The 14,743-nt window shown below is 53.8% G+C and overlaps 1 protein-coding gene across 2 annotated transcripts in view; it reads left to right on the top strand.

Moving 5' to 3' along the window:
- ASTN2 (astrotactin 2) overlaps positions 1-14,743 on the top strand; it is a 361,993-nt gene that overhangs the window by 225,050 nt on the left and 122,200 nt on the right. For both annotated transcript variants that reach the window (XM_050908006.1, XM_050908007.1), the window contains exons 14-16: positions 4,923-5,047; positions 5,478-5,582; positions 7,143-7,322. In XM_050908006.1, the coding sequence (XP_050763963.1) occupies positions 4,923-5,047; positions 5,478-5,582; positions 7,143-7,322 (410 nt within the window). The remainder of the gene's footprint in view (positions 1-4,922; positions 5,048-5,477; positions 5,583-7,142; positions 7,323-14,743) is intronic.

Below are 14,743 nucleotides of genomic sequence, written 5' to 3'. Positions count from 1 at the left end.
AGATGCAGGCTGGGCTCTTGTGAGCTTGCAGCCACCGCAGCGGGAAAGCTCCTCCGAGGAAAAGTTGGGTGAAAAGCTGGCACTAAGTAACCTCAAATCCATCTTGTTCTCCCCAAGCCATTGCGGGACAGAAAGAAGTAAGATTAATAAATTATTCTTGCCAGAGAAGGCGTCCTCTCAGACTTGCATAGCAGAAAGCGCAGTCCTCGCATAGTCACTTTGCTGAACATAAGCACGCTGGATGATAATGTGATTAACGTTTGTAGCTGTGCCGGCTCAGATAAGGGTAATTAAATCTCACGCTTCAGGGCATCAGCTAATCACTTGTGGGGTCATTTTATTTTTTTTTTTTTTTTACCCCTTCGTGAATATATTTGCCCGGTTGCTGCGATGCAGGGTGTGCATCCGCTGTCAGTGGCGGATGGAGGCAGGAAGCCCCATGCTAGCCGATGCTTGGATTTGCAGCGGGAGTCATATGGGAACAAGGAGGGTCTCCGAAAGGGTCGGCGGGCAGAGTCCGGCCTCAAGGCCGTGTCCTTGGGGAGTGAAGCGCAAAGGAGAAGCCACAGCCGGCTGAGCTGAGGAGAAGAAGCTGCTCCTTCACCCAACGGTGTTGCTAACAGGAAAATGAAATGAATGTGAGTCACCAGCTGATCTTTCACTACTGCGGGCCATAATGCCACTGTGAGCTTCGCCCTGGCTTTCAGCGCCTCGGTGAGGGGATGAGGTGCCCCAGGGCTCAGCAGAATGGTGCCGTGGACCAGGACCCGGCAGCCGTGGCCCCATCCAGGAGGACCACAGCACTCCAGCTGCTCCCTGCATCGGGTTCTCCTGATCCCCCCAAAACCCCCTTTTGCTCAGGGATGCTGTGGGATGCTGGTCCTTTTTGGATGCTTCCCATCAGCTGCGTGAGACAATACCAGCACTGCGGAGCACAGCAATGCGGCCCTATGCTGCACTGTGCCATGGATGTATTGCATGACCTTGGGTGTATTATTTAAGGTCAGATTCCCCGAAAACATCTCTAGTTTGTGTACCAAGTTTCAGAAGGACAGGAGGACACCGGCACAGCAGGCTCTCGCTGCCTGAGCCCTCCTCCTGCTACCTGAGCAGCCGCTAATTGCCTTTACCCCACCAGCACCCCGAGACAGAGGGAGCTGCTGTCTGTTACCTGTGTCACCCGAGGCAACGGGTGCATTTTATGAGTTGGCCAAGGTTACACAAAGTGTCCATCAAAGCCAGGATTTTGAATTCAGTTTAATCCAGGCGACTGCCTTCCTCCTCAGCCCACCCTGCCAGTACGAGAGCTCAGTAAAGCCTTTGGCCATTTGACCTTTCCCAGCATCAAGACTTGTTTATCTGGAAGTCAGCTCCCTCCCAAGGCAGGGATGTACTCTGGGTCAGATGCTACTGGGGCTGCGAGGGAGAAACAGCATTTCCGTGTATAATGACTCCGTATCTGCAAAATGCCCCGAGAGACGTGCAGCTTGCTTCCAGGAGAGTGCTGCGAGTCGATGAGTGAATTCAGTGTGCATCATGCTGGAGAGAGTGCCGTGCTCGCTGCTCCTGTGAGTATCGGGCATCCGCTCTGTGAGTGTTGGGGAGATGCTGGGGGGCAGAACAAGAGACAGAGGAGGATGTTGTGGGGCTAGCAGGTGCTGGGAGCAGGCGGGTTTGCTGGGCCCTCTCCTGATCCCATCAGAATAAACCTGGCTCCGCAGCTGGTAGGAACCACGAGGTCACGAAGGCACCACCATGCCTCTTGGAAACAGCACGGACCCCCCGGGCGTGAACCCGTGTGGAGGTGCCGGTGGCTCAGCCATGCCCCGGATGGAGGCACGTGTGGCGGCACATGCGCAGGGATGCTGTCGCATCCCTCCCCTCGTCTGTGTCCCTGCCCCTCGTGCAGAGCCCGACGGCTTTGATCAGAGCTTCCAGAGAGCACAAAAGCCTGGCAGAAACTCTTTTTTGTGCCTCTACGGCGAGCCGCGCTGCGAGCCGCAGGGTTATTAATAAGGCACGGTGGAAAAGGAGCTGCAGCCCTCTGCCGGCTGCGGCTCCGCAGCACACCGCCCTCCGCACCGGCCGGGCATGCCACGGGCAGCAGCCGCCTGGCACAAGCGGGTTTGGGTCTCCCCGTTGTCTGCCCTCCCAGTTTGCCTTCCTGCGCCCGCAGACGCAGCGAGGGCTCGGCGCGGTGCAGGCTGGCAAGGCTCTGCAGGGGGGCTGCGCCATGCCCGGACCCTGCGCCCAGCGGGTGCTTCCCCCCCCCGTGCAGCTTCGGCTCATCCCTGCTTTGGGGCGGCAGGGAGCAGGGGGCTGGAGGTGAGGAGGGAGGGAGGAGATGCGGGAAGAGTTTGGTAGCAACAATGCATCATTGAAGTGCTCCTGAAGTCCTGACTTGTACCGCTGCTCCCTTCCATTACGGGAGCACGTTGTGGGCACACGCCGGTGTGTACGCCCACGCCTTGACTCGCTCTTGCCCCTTGTTTTTCCTCGACCTTTCGACTGCGGAGCAGTTAAAGCAAATGGCGTTACAGCAAGTGGCACTGCAGAGCGTGGCTTTTCGGTAAATACCTTTTCATAGAGGTGTCAGCTCTGAGCAGCAGCCGCTGCGTGTGGGTTCCCCTTGCACTGGTGTGTGTCTTCTCCACCTTCTCCCTCCTTAGCTGCCCACGCATGGATCACCAGCCCCTGGGGGCTGTCCTGCCACCCGGATAAGCTGGGCTCGTGCCCAGGGACAGCCGGTCTGTGGGCTTGTGGCACGGGCGGGTGTTGGTGAGATGGTCCGGGTGGGTTTGCATGGGGGGAGGAGGAGACGCTGCTCCTTTGCATCTCCTCTGCCCCGTGCTTGTGTGCAGGGCGCCGGGTTAACATAGTCTTCTGGTGTGTGCTGAGCCGCGTGTTTCTGTCCCCCGGGGCTGAGCTCTTCTGGCACCGCCAGGTCTGTCCCCTCGCGCAAGGCAGTGGAAGAGCGCTTGGGAAGGTGCCACCAGCCAGTGTCATTGTCCTCCTGGGCATCCCCTCCTGGTCCTCTCGGAGATGGAATGTGGGGCTGGGCAAGCCTCTGGCGTGACCCACCTGTCCCTTGTGCTCACCCCTGGGTGCAGGGTGCGAGGCTGACCCATCAGGGAGGGGACGGTTCCCATGCTCCGGGGTGGCAGGTGGGCTCAGCGCAGCTGCATCCCGCTTTCCCGGTGCAGCATCGCGCTGCTCCGGGGCTTTGGGATTTGGTAGCGCTGAAGCTTTTCTGCTGAGGCAGAGCAGCAGAGACACTGACACGCTCCTTCCCGTGTTCCCTACTGACTTGCCTAATTTTGCAGCCCCTGCTTCCCACCACCCACACAGCTCCCGGCTCCGGCAGTAATTGCAGTTCCCCATTTGCATTGCTAAGACTGCAAAGGGCTCAGAACAGCAAAGCACCGCTCCGCCACGGGGATCCCGTGCCCAGCATGATCAACGGGAGATTTGTGAGCACATGTGTGAGCGAGAGGCTTTTCCCCTCAGACAAATAAACCGCTTTTTCTCCGGCAGTGCCTAAAAGTGAAGCTCCTGAGACGCAATCAGGTGCCGACAGCTTTGAGACAGGGGTGCAGCATGAAGGCAGGCTGCTGCCTGCTGCCTGGTGGCAGGGCTGCCTGCACAACTGTACTCAGCCCCACTCGTGTGTCCCCTCCTGCAGCTCCTCATCCCACTGCTCCTCGCACGCCTCGAGGCCGGGAGCATCCCCAGGCCGGTTGCATGGGTCTACAGCTTCCTGCTCGCCACCGGTACAGGTTGCCCTGGCCGTATCCTGGCCCTGGAGCAGCCGGAGAGCCCCAGGGAAGTGCTCCACCAACCTGGCGTCTCGCCACAGCAGGACACTTGGAGGTGGCCAAGGTGTCCCCACTTGCGAGGTGGTCGTGGGATGATGGAGCATCCCCCCCAGGGACAGGCTGTGGGGGCGAAAACCGGGGAAGGGGACTGAAACCAGCAGCTGCTTAAAGGAAAATCTATTCAGAAAAATGCAGCTGGGGCAGGCGGTGCCAGCCTGAACCTCCCCCCAGCTCCTGGGGCTGACCTGATTTTGCAGGAACCTCCCTTTTTTCTGCTCCGCTGCCCTTTTGTCTCTGCACCAGGAGGACGCAGAGCCTCCCGGCCTATATTTTGGCTCTAAGATCAATATTTAAAATCCCCCCTCCTGTTTCCTTTGCGCAGGCGCAAGGTGGTTTGCTTGCCAGGGGAGGCTTGTCTCCCAGAGACCTGTTCACCATTTCAAATAATTTCCCCGGTATCATTGTTCTAGAAACAATTCATTAGGGGCCTATTATACAATGTTATACCTGCCAAGGTTAGAAAAGATCCCGCATGTGTGGTAAAATTGCACCATGAGCTGCACGCGCCGGCTCTTTTTTTTTGGAGTCTGTCTATAAATGTACCTTTTCTCCTTTTGGAGATCCAGTCATCCGGGGGCAAAGCCGTGGGGGTGATGATGCTGCGTGGAGTGGGGAGCCCCAGCGGGGCTTGCTTAGTCATGGTCCCATACTGGGAAGATGCTGCAGGTGGTGGAAAGGGGCAGTTTTGGGGTGTAGCAGCCATTCCTCTCTCCTCGCTGCTGTCTGCCCCCTCTCCAGTGGCACACTTTGAAAATCTGGGCCAAAACCAGTGGCCGGGTCCCCAGGCTGAGAGCAGTCCCATGTTGCCGGAGAGCTAACGGAGCCGTGGTCCCTGGGGAGCTCGTTAAGCATCACCTCAGAGGGCTGCACAGCCAGGGGCGGCTGGCGGTGGGCGCTGCAAACCCCATCCCCTGTTAGGTCTCCTGCTTGGAGGAGATGTCCCTTGCCCTCCTGAGCCATCTCTCCCCGTGCCACCGGGGCGGCTCAGCCCCCCTGCCCGGCCGTGGCCTGCATCGTTGCTTTGCAGTTGTCTTTTTCTCTCTGCAGGGAGAATAACTTCATCAAGGACTTCCCCCAGCTGGCCGACGGCCTCATGGTGATCCCGCTGCCCGTGGAGGAGCAGTGCCGCGGTGTCCTCTCGGAGCCCCTTCCTGACCTCCAGCTTCTCACCGGTACGAGCTGCCCCGGGGCTCAGCCCCTGCTAGGGTGAGCGCAGGAGCAAGAACCCCTTCTCCCACCCTGGATCCTAGCGTGGTCCCCGAGGGGCATCAGCACCCTCAGCGTCTCGGGGTCCTTCGCAGCATCCCTCCTGTGTACCTGGGGCAGAAATAGCGTATGGGCTGTGCGAGTCTGCCCCGGCATGGCAAGGCGGCGTCTCCATGCCCGCGAGCTCCAGGCAGCCGCAGCCATCGCAATGCTGGTCCTGCCAGCAGCCCGGGGACCCCATGGCATGACCGCCGGAGGAGGTTACCATCCCTGCTACCATCCCGTTTCTCGCCCCTGCGGCATGTAGCAAACCAATCGCTTGGTGTGAGCATTAAGCATTTCCCGGAGCGTGGCCGCCGGGTCGGCAGGGGCTGAGCATCGGCTCTTCCTTTGCAGGGGACATCAAGTACGACGAGGCGATGGGCTACCCCATGGTGCAGCACTGGCGGGTCAGGAGCAACCTCTACAGGGTGAAGCTCAGCTCCATCACCCTCTCTGCAGGTGAGGGGTTTCTAGCGGCAGGGAGACGTGTGTCTGTGTGGGTGGGTGGGTGGTGGTCTTCCGCCCCAAAGCTCGGTCATGTCAAGCATCTCACCAGCATTTCCCACCTCCAGGCTCTGCTCAGGCAGTAACTCGTGCTCCCAGCGCTGCTGCAGAAGGCAGGCAGAGAGATTTTCCTCCTTTTTACAGGGGGGAACCGAGGCAGGGAGTTTGTGCGGCTCAGTCGCGCAAACCAAGAGCTGGGGTGAGAGCCAGGATCAAGCTAATAAGCAACGCTGCGGGGAGGATTCGTATGGGGGTGGCTGTGTATACGTGTATGTACGAAAAACAGTAAGTTCTTGAAAAACTGGTTTCAAAAAGACCCAAAGCGTTTGCAAATGCAGGTCATATAAAGTAGGGAGTCGCAGATGAAGAAGGGGTGGGCGGGAGGATCCTGCAAATGTCAAAACATTTCACTTCCACGTTTTTATAGCTACACATTTTGTTTCAGAAATGCTGAAACATTTTGTTGCGACCTGAAATGTTTTGCCTTTTCATTTCAAAACAGCATTTTTTATTTAAAAATCAACCTGTTTTTAAACGGAGAAAGAAAAAAAAAAGATTTAGTGCAGACAGGCTGCACAGCCCCAGAATGAAATAACCTGCTCGGAGCTGAACAAAATATTTGGGTTCAGCTCAAAATGAATTCTTCTAGCTTTTTTATTAAACCAGCCTTCTCTTTCAATAAACCAATAAACCAACCAACCAACCAGCCAGATAACCTCATTTTGGTGACAGTTATGACGTTATTTTCTTGCAGTATGTTTTCAGTTCCACCACTGAACCAAAACGATGATATCAGCCGGCTCTAAATGATGCCAAAGTGCTCTGTAGTCACCAATGCCTCCACAATATTTCATCTCCATAGAGCAGTGAGGGTCCATGTCCTTGTCCCATGCCAGCAGTCCCCCCTGGCTGCACGGGTGCTGCAGGGCATTGCTCAAGAGATGCCCCGATCCTTGTGCACCCATGGAGCTGCCATCAGCCCAGCCCCGCGTGTCCCTCTGGGCTGTCTCTAGCTTTCCTAAAAATAGTTATCAGTTGTGCAGGGTGTTTACACTGGGTCTGCAGTGCAATCTGTAATAAATTCGTCCTTACACCAGGAGAACATCTCTGGTTATGGTTATGGCAAAGCAAAGGTCAAGCACATCCTCTGGGGAGAGCATTGATGATGTGCCAGCAGCCTGAAAAACAGGCCGGAGCTGGCGGGAGGGTGTTTGTGTGTGTGTATGTGTGTGTGTGCGCACGTGTTCACGTGCACATCCCTGTAAAATGATTTGAGAAATCTCTTATGGAGAGAAATCATAGAAGGATGCCAGAGCCACAGCCCAGGGTAGAGAGCAGGTTGTGGATTCCAAAGGATCACGTAGACCATGGAGGCAAGAGAGGAGGAACTGCGCTTTGCACCCACGTGGGGACTTGTATGTCTTGAGCAGGGGATCTTCTGGGCCTCCTTCCCCCCGGGCTGTGGCTGGCAGCTCTGCCTGGCCGACCTGCCGATCCCCTGCCTCCCTCCCACAGGCTTTGCAAACATCCTGAAGATCCTGAACAAGGACAGCAGCCGGGAGGAGCTGCTCTCTTTCATCCAGCAGTTTGGCTCTCACTACATCGCGGAGGCACTGTACGGCTCCGAGTTCAGCTGCACCATCCACTTCCCCAGCAAGAAGGTCCAGCAGCAGCTCTGGCTCCAGTACCAGAAAGGTGAGGAGGGCGGTGGGAACGGGCCGGGGCACAAATGCCGGTTACCGTTCGTGCTGTTTTCCATCCATCACCCCCTCTTCCCCTTGCATACACCATCACCATGCCGGTGAGCGGGCGCAGACGGGAGACTTGTACCAAACTGAGTGCCCAGCAGCAGGAGATGGTGGCACGTGTCCACAGGCAGCATCCCTGAGCCCGGTGAACCCATCCTTCCTGCTCCTGCCCTTCAGCGGCCACACTCCAGCTCCATCCTTCCCCAGGGGGACCCGCTTCACCACGTGGCCCTCGCATGCCAGGGGTGCTCGGGGTCGGGTGATGGAGATGTGACATAATTGAGCTGTCTCAGAATGGCTTCGTTTTATTGCTTGTGACAATGACGGTCTTTAAGGAAGTGTATTAAATCAATAGCAGACTCATTGTGCTACATCATAAATAACGAGACACATCATTAAACAGGGCAATAAACTTCAGGACTTTGAAGTAATACAATTAGGTTATGTTTATAAAAACTCCCTTATCGCTGTAGCCTTCCATTTGCCAATTCATCTCTCTCCTCCAGGGAGCTGGGGATATTCCCTGGGCCTGATATTTTTCCATTGAAAAAAAATCTGTGGTGTTTCATAGGGCCCATCGTAGGGCTGATGGTAAGGACGTCGTCAAGGCACTTGCATCCTGCCCCACGGGTGCTGCCAAGAGCGGCCTCGTTTCGTGGAAGCCAGCGGACGGAGGTGTGCTCCCGCCCGCCGCCTCCGTCGCTTTCTGCTCGTTTTTTTCCTCTGTCTTCCCAGCGCAGCTCATCTTGTAAGCGTGTTTATAATACCCTGTACTCGTTTTTTTGGGTTTTAGTGATAAATGAAGTTTGCCGTAGCAATGCCCCTGTTCAGCAGGAGAAAGCGTCATGGAGGTGTGTTGTTTACGTACTCGTGATGTTGTTAATCATTCGGGCGTGCTCCCTGCAATCCCCGGGCAAACGTGTCGGTGGGGAGCAGATCCAGAGTGGCTCCGTGGTCCCAGTGCCGTCACCGCAGACACAGGGTTTCTCCGGAGATGCCGGGTGGGAACGAGAGGTGGATGCTGCAGTCTGAGCCCAGCGTGAGCATCGCCACTGTTTGACGGTGCTGGGGCCAGAGGGGAGATGAACAGTGGCAACACTTGATTCGGCGGTGAAATATCTCCCATTTCTGAGCCCCCACCTTCCCCCCAGCCAGGGGCAGTGGTGGTTCCCAGGGCTCAACCGCAAAGCCCCGCGGTGGCACAGGGCCTGAAGGCGAGCGGTGCCTCGCTGACAAAATAATTTCCTTTTTAGTCCATGGTATGCAGCTGGCCGAGGCGGGCTCCCTCGCTCCCCACCCGGCTCCTGCCTGCGCCCCTGGAGCCGTGCCCGCCCCGTGCCGCTCGCAGGGCTGCCCCGGCGTGCCGGGGGCATCCAGAGCATCCTTCCTCACCACCCACGAAGCACCAAAGTGCTCGTGGGACCCCAGGGATCCCCCGGGGGTTTTGCATGTAATGCCTGGACATAAGCATTTAATTTCTGACCATGCGGTATTTAGACACCGGGTGCTGGCTCTGACCTTGTGCTTCGTGCGTGGCTCCGTCTGTGGCTTTGGTAGCTGGTGGGGTCGGTGAGGTTGAACTTCGGGGCCGTCGGTGCTGCAGAGGGCACAAGTGTTGTACTTAGGTCTTTGATGGCCAGAAAATGCTCTTGGAAGGACATCGAGGATGTTCAGGGCTCTTGCCGATACCGGGGGAGATTAGATCTGTGGACAGAGAAGATGTCAGGGGAAACCCAGGGCTCTCTCCTGGAGAAACCCCAGTTAGCTAAGAGAAAGAGCTTTCTGTTTATGGTAGACGAATTTTATTCCCAGCTTCTCCACTGATTTACCCTCATTTTGCCAGTGACATAAGGAGGATCTGAATAAACAGCTCCAGCTAGACAGTTCTGGATGCCTTCTCCACTCAGAAACAGCTCTGGCCCGCCGGGCTCCCCGCTGCTAGCCAGCCCGTTTCCGAACTGCTCAGAGAGCGCACATATGCATCATCTCTAATAAATAGAAAAGTAAGGCCAGGATAACTGTAATTTGTTAGCGAACAAAGCAGGTCAGAAGAGGAGGGAGAAGAGGAGAGTCTCGAGCTAATTGGAACGGCACCAAATATGATAAAAATGCACATTGCAGCGTGTTTGCAGCATCGCACAAAATTATTCTAATATTTTAATCAACTTCATAAATCAATCGGCAGGCCTCAGGAGGAGGCCTCCGCCAATACAGCACACAATCTGCGCGTCGAGCCCTAATTGAAAACACGGTCTCGAAGAAGAGAGCGCGCCGCTGGCAGCCGGACTCCTTGTAAAGCGCCGGGCCAGGCGCTGGCTCTCTGCCGAGGCTGGAGCAGCCCGAATGCCGCGCTCGCAGCCGGCACAGGAGCCTGTGACGCGGGTCGGTGTCTGCAGAGCGCTTCCTTCAGCCAAACGGAGGAGAAAGCGATCCGGCTCTCGCCAGGGACAGCAGAAAGTTGGTGCCTTCTCGCTGCCTGGACCCACCGCCCCGTCAGGATGGGTGGGCTGCAGGTACCGCCGGCATTTGCAGGCTGCTCTGCCTGTAGAAATGCAAAATGTTGCCCTTCCTCCTGCAAGTAGATAAGGTGTGTGCTGGGGGGAGGCGAGGGAGCCTCCCACCCTTGTTCCTAAGGATTTACAGGAGTGAATCCTGCCAACGAGAGAGCCAGAAAGGCACGGAGGCATGGCTGCCCGCCTGCGCGGCTGCGGCACACCGAGCACCGCGCTCCTTCTGGGGCAGACATAGAAACATCCCCCAGGAACTGCATTAGCCTGTGAGCAAACCAAACCGAACCCCGATTTTATGTCATGCAGAGTGATTAAAAGCCCGTTTTTTGGGCTGCTTGCTCTGGCTCTGTGCAGCCAAGCAATGCTTTAACTCATCGGAGCGGCCTCCAAGCAGGGACCTTGAGATCGACCCGGCCATTGATCTGTGCCACGGGAGCCCGTATCGGTTTTCTTCCCCATCGAAGCCAGCATTTAACACTGACGGCACCTCATTAAGTTCGTACCAATTGTGTGAGCATCTTTAGCAGCCGGGGCAAACGTGACACCCCCAGCCACCTCCTGTTGTGTGTACGAATGCGCTGGGTCTGGCCAGGATGGAGTGAACTGGCTTCATCGTGGCCCCTGTGGAGCTGCGCTTTGGATTTGTGGCTAAACCAGTGTTGATAACACCCCAGCGTGGTGGCTGCTGCTGAGCAGTGCTTGCTCAGCATCCAGGCTTCCTCTCTTTCCCACTCTGTCCCCACAGCAAGTAAGCTGGGGTGGGCAAGATGTTGGGAGGGGACACAGCCAGGACTGCTGACCCAAATTGGGCTATTCCACATCATATAATGCCGTGCTCAGCGATAAAACTGGAGGTAGATGCTGGGGGTCAACCCACCACAAAGAGACTCACAAAATGTACAAGAGGAAAGAGAGCGATCTCTCCGTCCAGCAAATCCACCTGCCAGGGACCGCTTCATTTGCTGATAAAGGTTTATCAGAGACCCGGTTGCTCTGTGGCCCCCGGTCTGGCTGGACGAGGAGGAGGAGGAGAGCTTGGTAGGGAAAGGGAAGAGCTGCTCTGATAGCAAAATCTGGCAGCCCTGGTGGGATTTCCCCAAGAGCTGTTCTAGCTTGCTCATTCCCACTGCGATACACAAAATGCAGAACAAATGTCTGTAAGTGCTCCGGCACTTAGAGAAAATGGAGACATTATCAGCAGTAATGTGGAGGGTCTCATCTTGTCAAGCATTTGAGTGACAACTCTTTTCCTTCACACGGTGCGGACTAGCTGAGCCTCAGCGTGGGAGACTTCTGTTCTCCAGCTGGGAAAAGTTGGAAAAAGAAACATCGTGTTGGTGGCGTGCTGCCGCGGAGGAGCTCGCAGGCTTGCGGGAGCTCCTCTCCCTTGCGACCGAGGACTTGGGAGATGTGCAGCTGGGTGAGCGGGAAGGGTGCTGGTGTACAAGGGTGGAGGAGATTCCGAGGGTTTCACTACCCAACTCTTAGGTTGCAGTAGTGCTTTATGTCTGCAGTGAGTGAAATGTTTGTTTTTCTTCCATTTCCTACGATCTCTAGATAGAGTTTCCTTGGCCGAGGTTACCTGGCCACGTTGGGCACTCAGCAAGCTGAGCTTTGAAAGTGGCTGCTACAGATGTGAAAGATGTAACAGTAACAGATCATTTATTAAAGTAGTCCATGGAGGGGCTGTGCCCTGACACGTCCTATCTCCCTAAGGCTTTCTGCCCACCAGCCTCCCCAATACTTGCTTCGCTTCTCTTGGACCATACGTCGTTGGTTGCATTTACCTTTAAGAGGTTACAGTTCTCATGCTTTCTTGTGAACTCAGCCGTTTAGATAAAAGATCTTCATAAAATACAAGCCATATTAAGGACACAGCCTGGAGCTCTGCTAGAATAGCAGTCCATATTCTTCTGAGTAGGGTTTGTGGATCCCTTCTGTCCTCTCAAGGTCTCATTCATCTCCCTTCAGGTCTGATACTGCCGTAACACAATTAAGATTGAACTAGTCCACGGGAGCCTTTAGTTTTCATTTTCTAGACACAATCAGGTGCATTAAGCGAGCTGTAAGGCAAGCTTTGCATCTGTTAAAGGAGATAATGGCTTTCCCTTATACCTGCTTGGTCAGAAGTAAAGTGTATAGAATTTCCCTGTCCTTGAGATCTGTTCTATAAACAACCACTCTACTACCTTTGTAACGGTCTTACTTGCTTGCAGTTTATGTCATTATATTTATTTCAAAACCTCAGATTTTGACATTTTGTTCGGAGGAGGAAAAAACAATCTAGCTGGTTGCCATGAAATTTAGTTTAGACTAAAATATGTGCTGTGACTCAGTCTGCTGAATGACCTTATGCACTGCTCATTGTAATCCAAAATTGCCAGGCAAGTAGAGTAATTAGTTGTGCAAAATGAAATAACTTTAAATCCTCACATTGGGTAATGACCCAGAAAAATCACTTAAGCTATACAATAGAAAAGACTCAAAGCATCTGGCTTTATTTTTACTTTTGTAGCTCTGCCCCCTTTGATTAAGAAACAGGCTCTCCCCCTCATCCCTTTAGAAACCCTGGCTGTCGGTTGCTGCCCAGAACAAATGTTCGCGGCTTAGTTGCCGCTATCCTAAGAAATCATAACTTCTCATAAAACAGCAGGGTAAGTCTAACAGCACCGGCACGGCAGTTGTTCTGCAAGGATCGTATACGTTTGATAAACCAGCAACTCTTATCTGTTTAAAGAGCTGCTTCATACCATCTGAGATGAGCCCAAGTAATAAAACCTTCACCCAGATCAGCAAACGCAGCTGGGTAGCAGGACCAGGGGAGAACCTGCACGTGCTGCTGACGTACCGATGCCTTTGAATGCTGAGTGGCAAATTGCTCAGCTCTCCTTTGGCTCCACCTAAATACACTGTTTCTAATACAATTTTTTGCAGCGTTTCTCAAAATTATCCAGAATAATAGGTGAACCCTCACAGCAGCCCTCCTACCAGCTCCAGCAAATATGTCACCTCTACAGCGGGGCAGAGCTGAGCCAGAAAACCCCTCGATGAGCCAGGGACATGGGTGATGAAGCCTTCAGCCAGGCTTCCACGTCCCGTTACTGAGCGCTTGGTGCCAGTGAATTTGGACCAGACCTTTAAAACATCAGGTATCGGCTACGGTGAAAAGTAAGATATTGCCCTTGTGGGAGTATCGGCGTGAATTAAGGTACGAAACTCTAGTATTTGTTTATGAGGTGGGTAGGGAAGTGTCAGATGAAGTTACATGAGACCTGCCAAGGAGATCAGATTTATCCTCTGCAACCTGACGGCATAAAAGGGGTCTCGTAGCCATTGTGTTCCCAAGTCTAATCCCCACTGGCTGTAAAAACCAACCTGCCACCAAAGGGAGGAGATGAAGTGTTTTTAATAAGAAAATGAGCCATTTGCAATGCGCTTTTAATTGGATCAATTTTTCCTTTATTACACGATCTTTAAAAACCAAACACATACGTATAACCAGACAAGCTCTTTCTCCAGGTAGAGAGCAGAAGCCAAACTATTTCATCACAATCCTTAATTACTCCATTTCATCTCGTTTGGCAGACGATCACAACATTGTGTGGGGGCACCACGGCAAGAAATATAGCTCTGCAAAATCATCTCGCAGTCACTGTCGAGTTTTGTCAGGGGACGTGCGTACCCTGGGCGAGGGACAGCAGGTTTTCTTTTTCTCTTTTCTGCCTGAAACCAAAGACTAGAGGAAGAGCTGCAGGCGACACACACCCCCAGGCGCCGATCGCCGTGTCCTGGCCCACCAGTGCATCTCAGGGTAGTGTTATTTTTCTTGAATCTCTGAGTGAGAAACAGATGACAGACGCTTTGTTTGAACTGTGTAACCAGGAACAGGCTGGGGTAACCAACTGCTCAGTTTACTGGACCAGCTTTTATGTCCCTTCAAGCACTCCAGGAAATGTTATTGCTAGTAGTGTGATGTTTATTGCAAAAAAAAATAATCCATTGGAACAGAAAATGACAGAGGTACATATTATCATAGATAATATTGCTTCAATTATGCAGGTCCACGGTAGCTTCCTGCTTGGAGCAGCTCTTAGAAACAGGAAAAATGTTTAAAAGAGATCAGTAGGAGGGGAACGGCCATTACCATAATACTGGAAAAAATGCCTTGAGTTACAATGTAATTAACTGCAGAAGGACCCAGTAGTAGTCGTCATCTCCCAAAAACATACGTGCAAGATGAGATCGGCTCCCCAAATTGCTGTTACATACCTTAGGCAACTGCCCCCTCCCACCCAAAAAAGAGAAGCAGAGAATGTAAATAATTATGTGCAAGTTGGTAGCCTTGGCAAATGCACGGCGCAGCTCAGGAGGGAAGGGGGGTTCAGTTCCCTTGGGCTCCCTCAGCACCATCTACCATGCTAGTGTCTTAGCTCCCACTCCCTTCTCCACAAGCTTTTTCCAGCAAATTACAGCGAGAGAAATAGGAAGCTGCCCTGATGGAGGGGCACCTCCATCGCACAGCTGGGTGTTTGTTGTGCTGGCCCTCTTCAGCGCTTTGGCTGAGCAGAACAGGGAGAGAAAAAAAACCAAAATCCCACCAAAATCTGCTCCCAGCGCTTCTTCTGCAAACCCTGTAACTGCCAAACAACTGGCTGGAGCAGCAGCGGCTCTGAAGCCTATTTTACTTTGCTGTTTCACTAGGGGAAAGTATATGGGAGCTTAAAAAAAATCACCTGTTGCATACATGCTGTAGCACAAGTAGCAAACAATTTGCTGTAGCATGGCAGCCACCATAAAATCAGCTTTTATATTGTCTGTCGTGCCCCCAAATTTGCAACTACGTTGTTGATAGCAACAA

This window comes from Gymnogyps californianus, chromosome 18 (assembly GCF_018139145.2).
Source record: "Gymnogyps californianus isolate 813 chromosome 18, ASM1813914v2, whole genome shotgun sequence".
NCBI lineage: Eukaryota > Metazoa > Chordata > Aves > Accipitriformes > Cathartidae > Gymnogyps > Gymnogyps californianus.
This window is presented reverse-complemented; position numbering and strand designations above follow the sequence as displayed.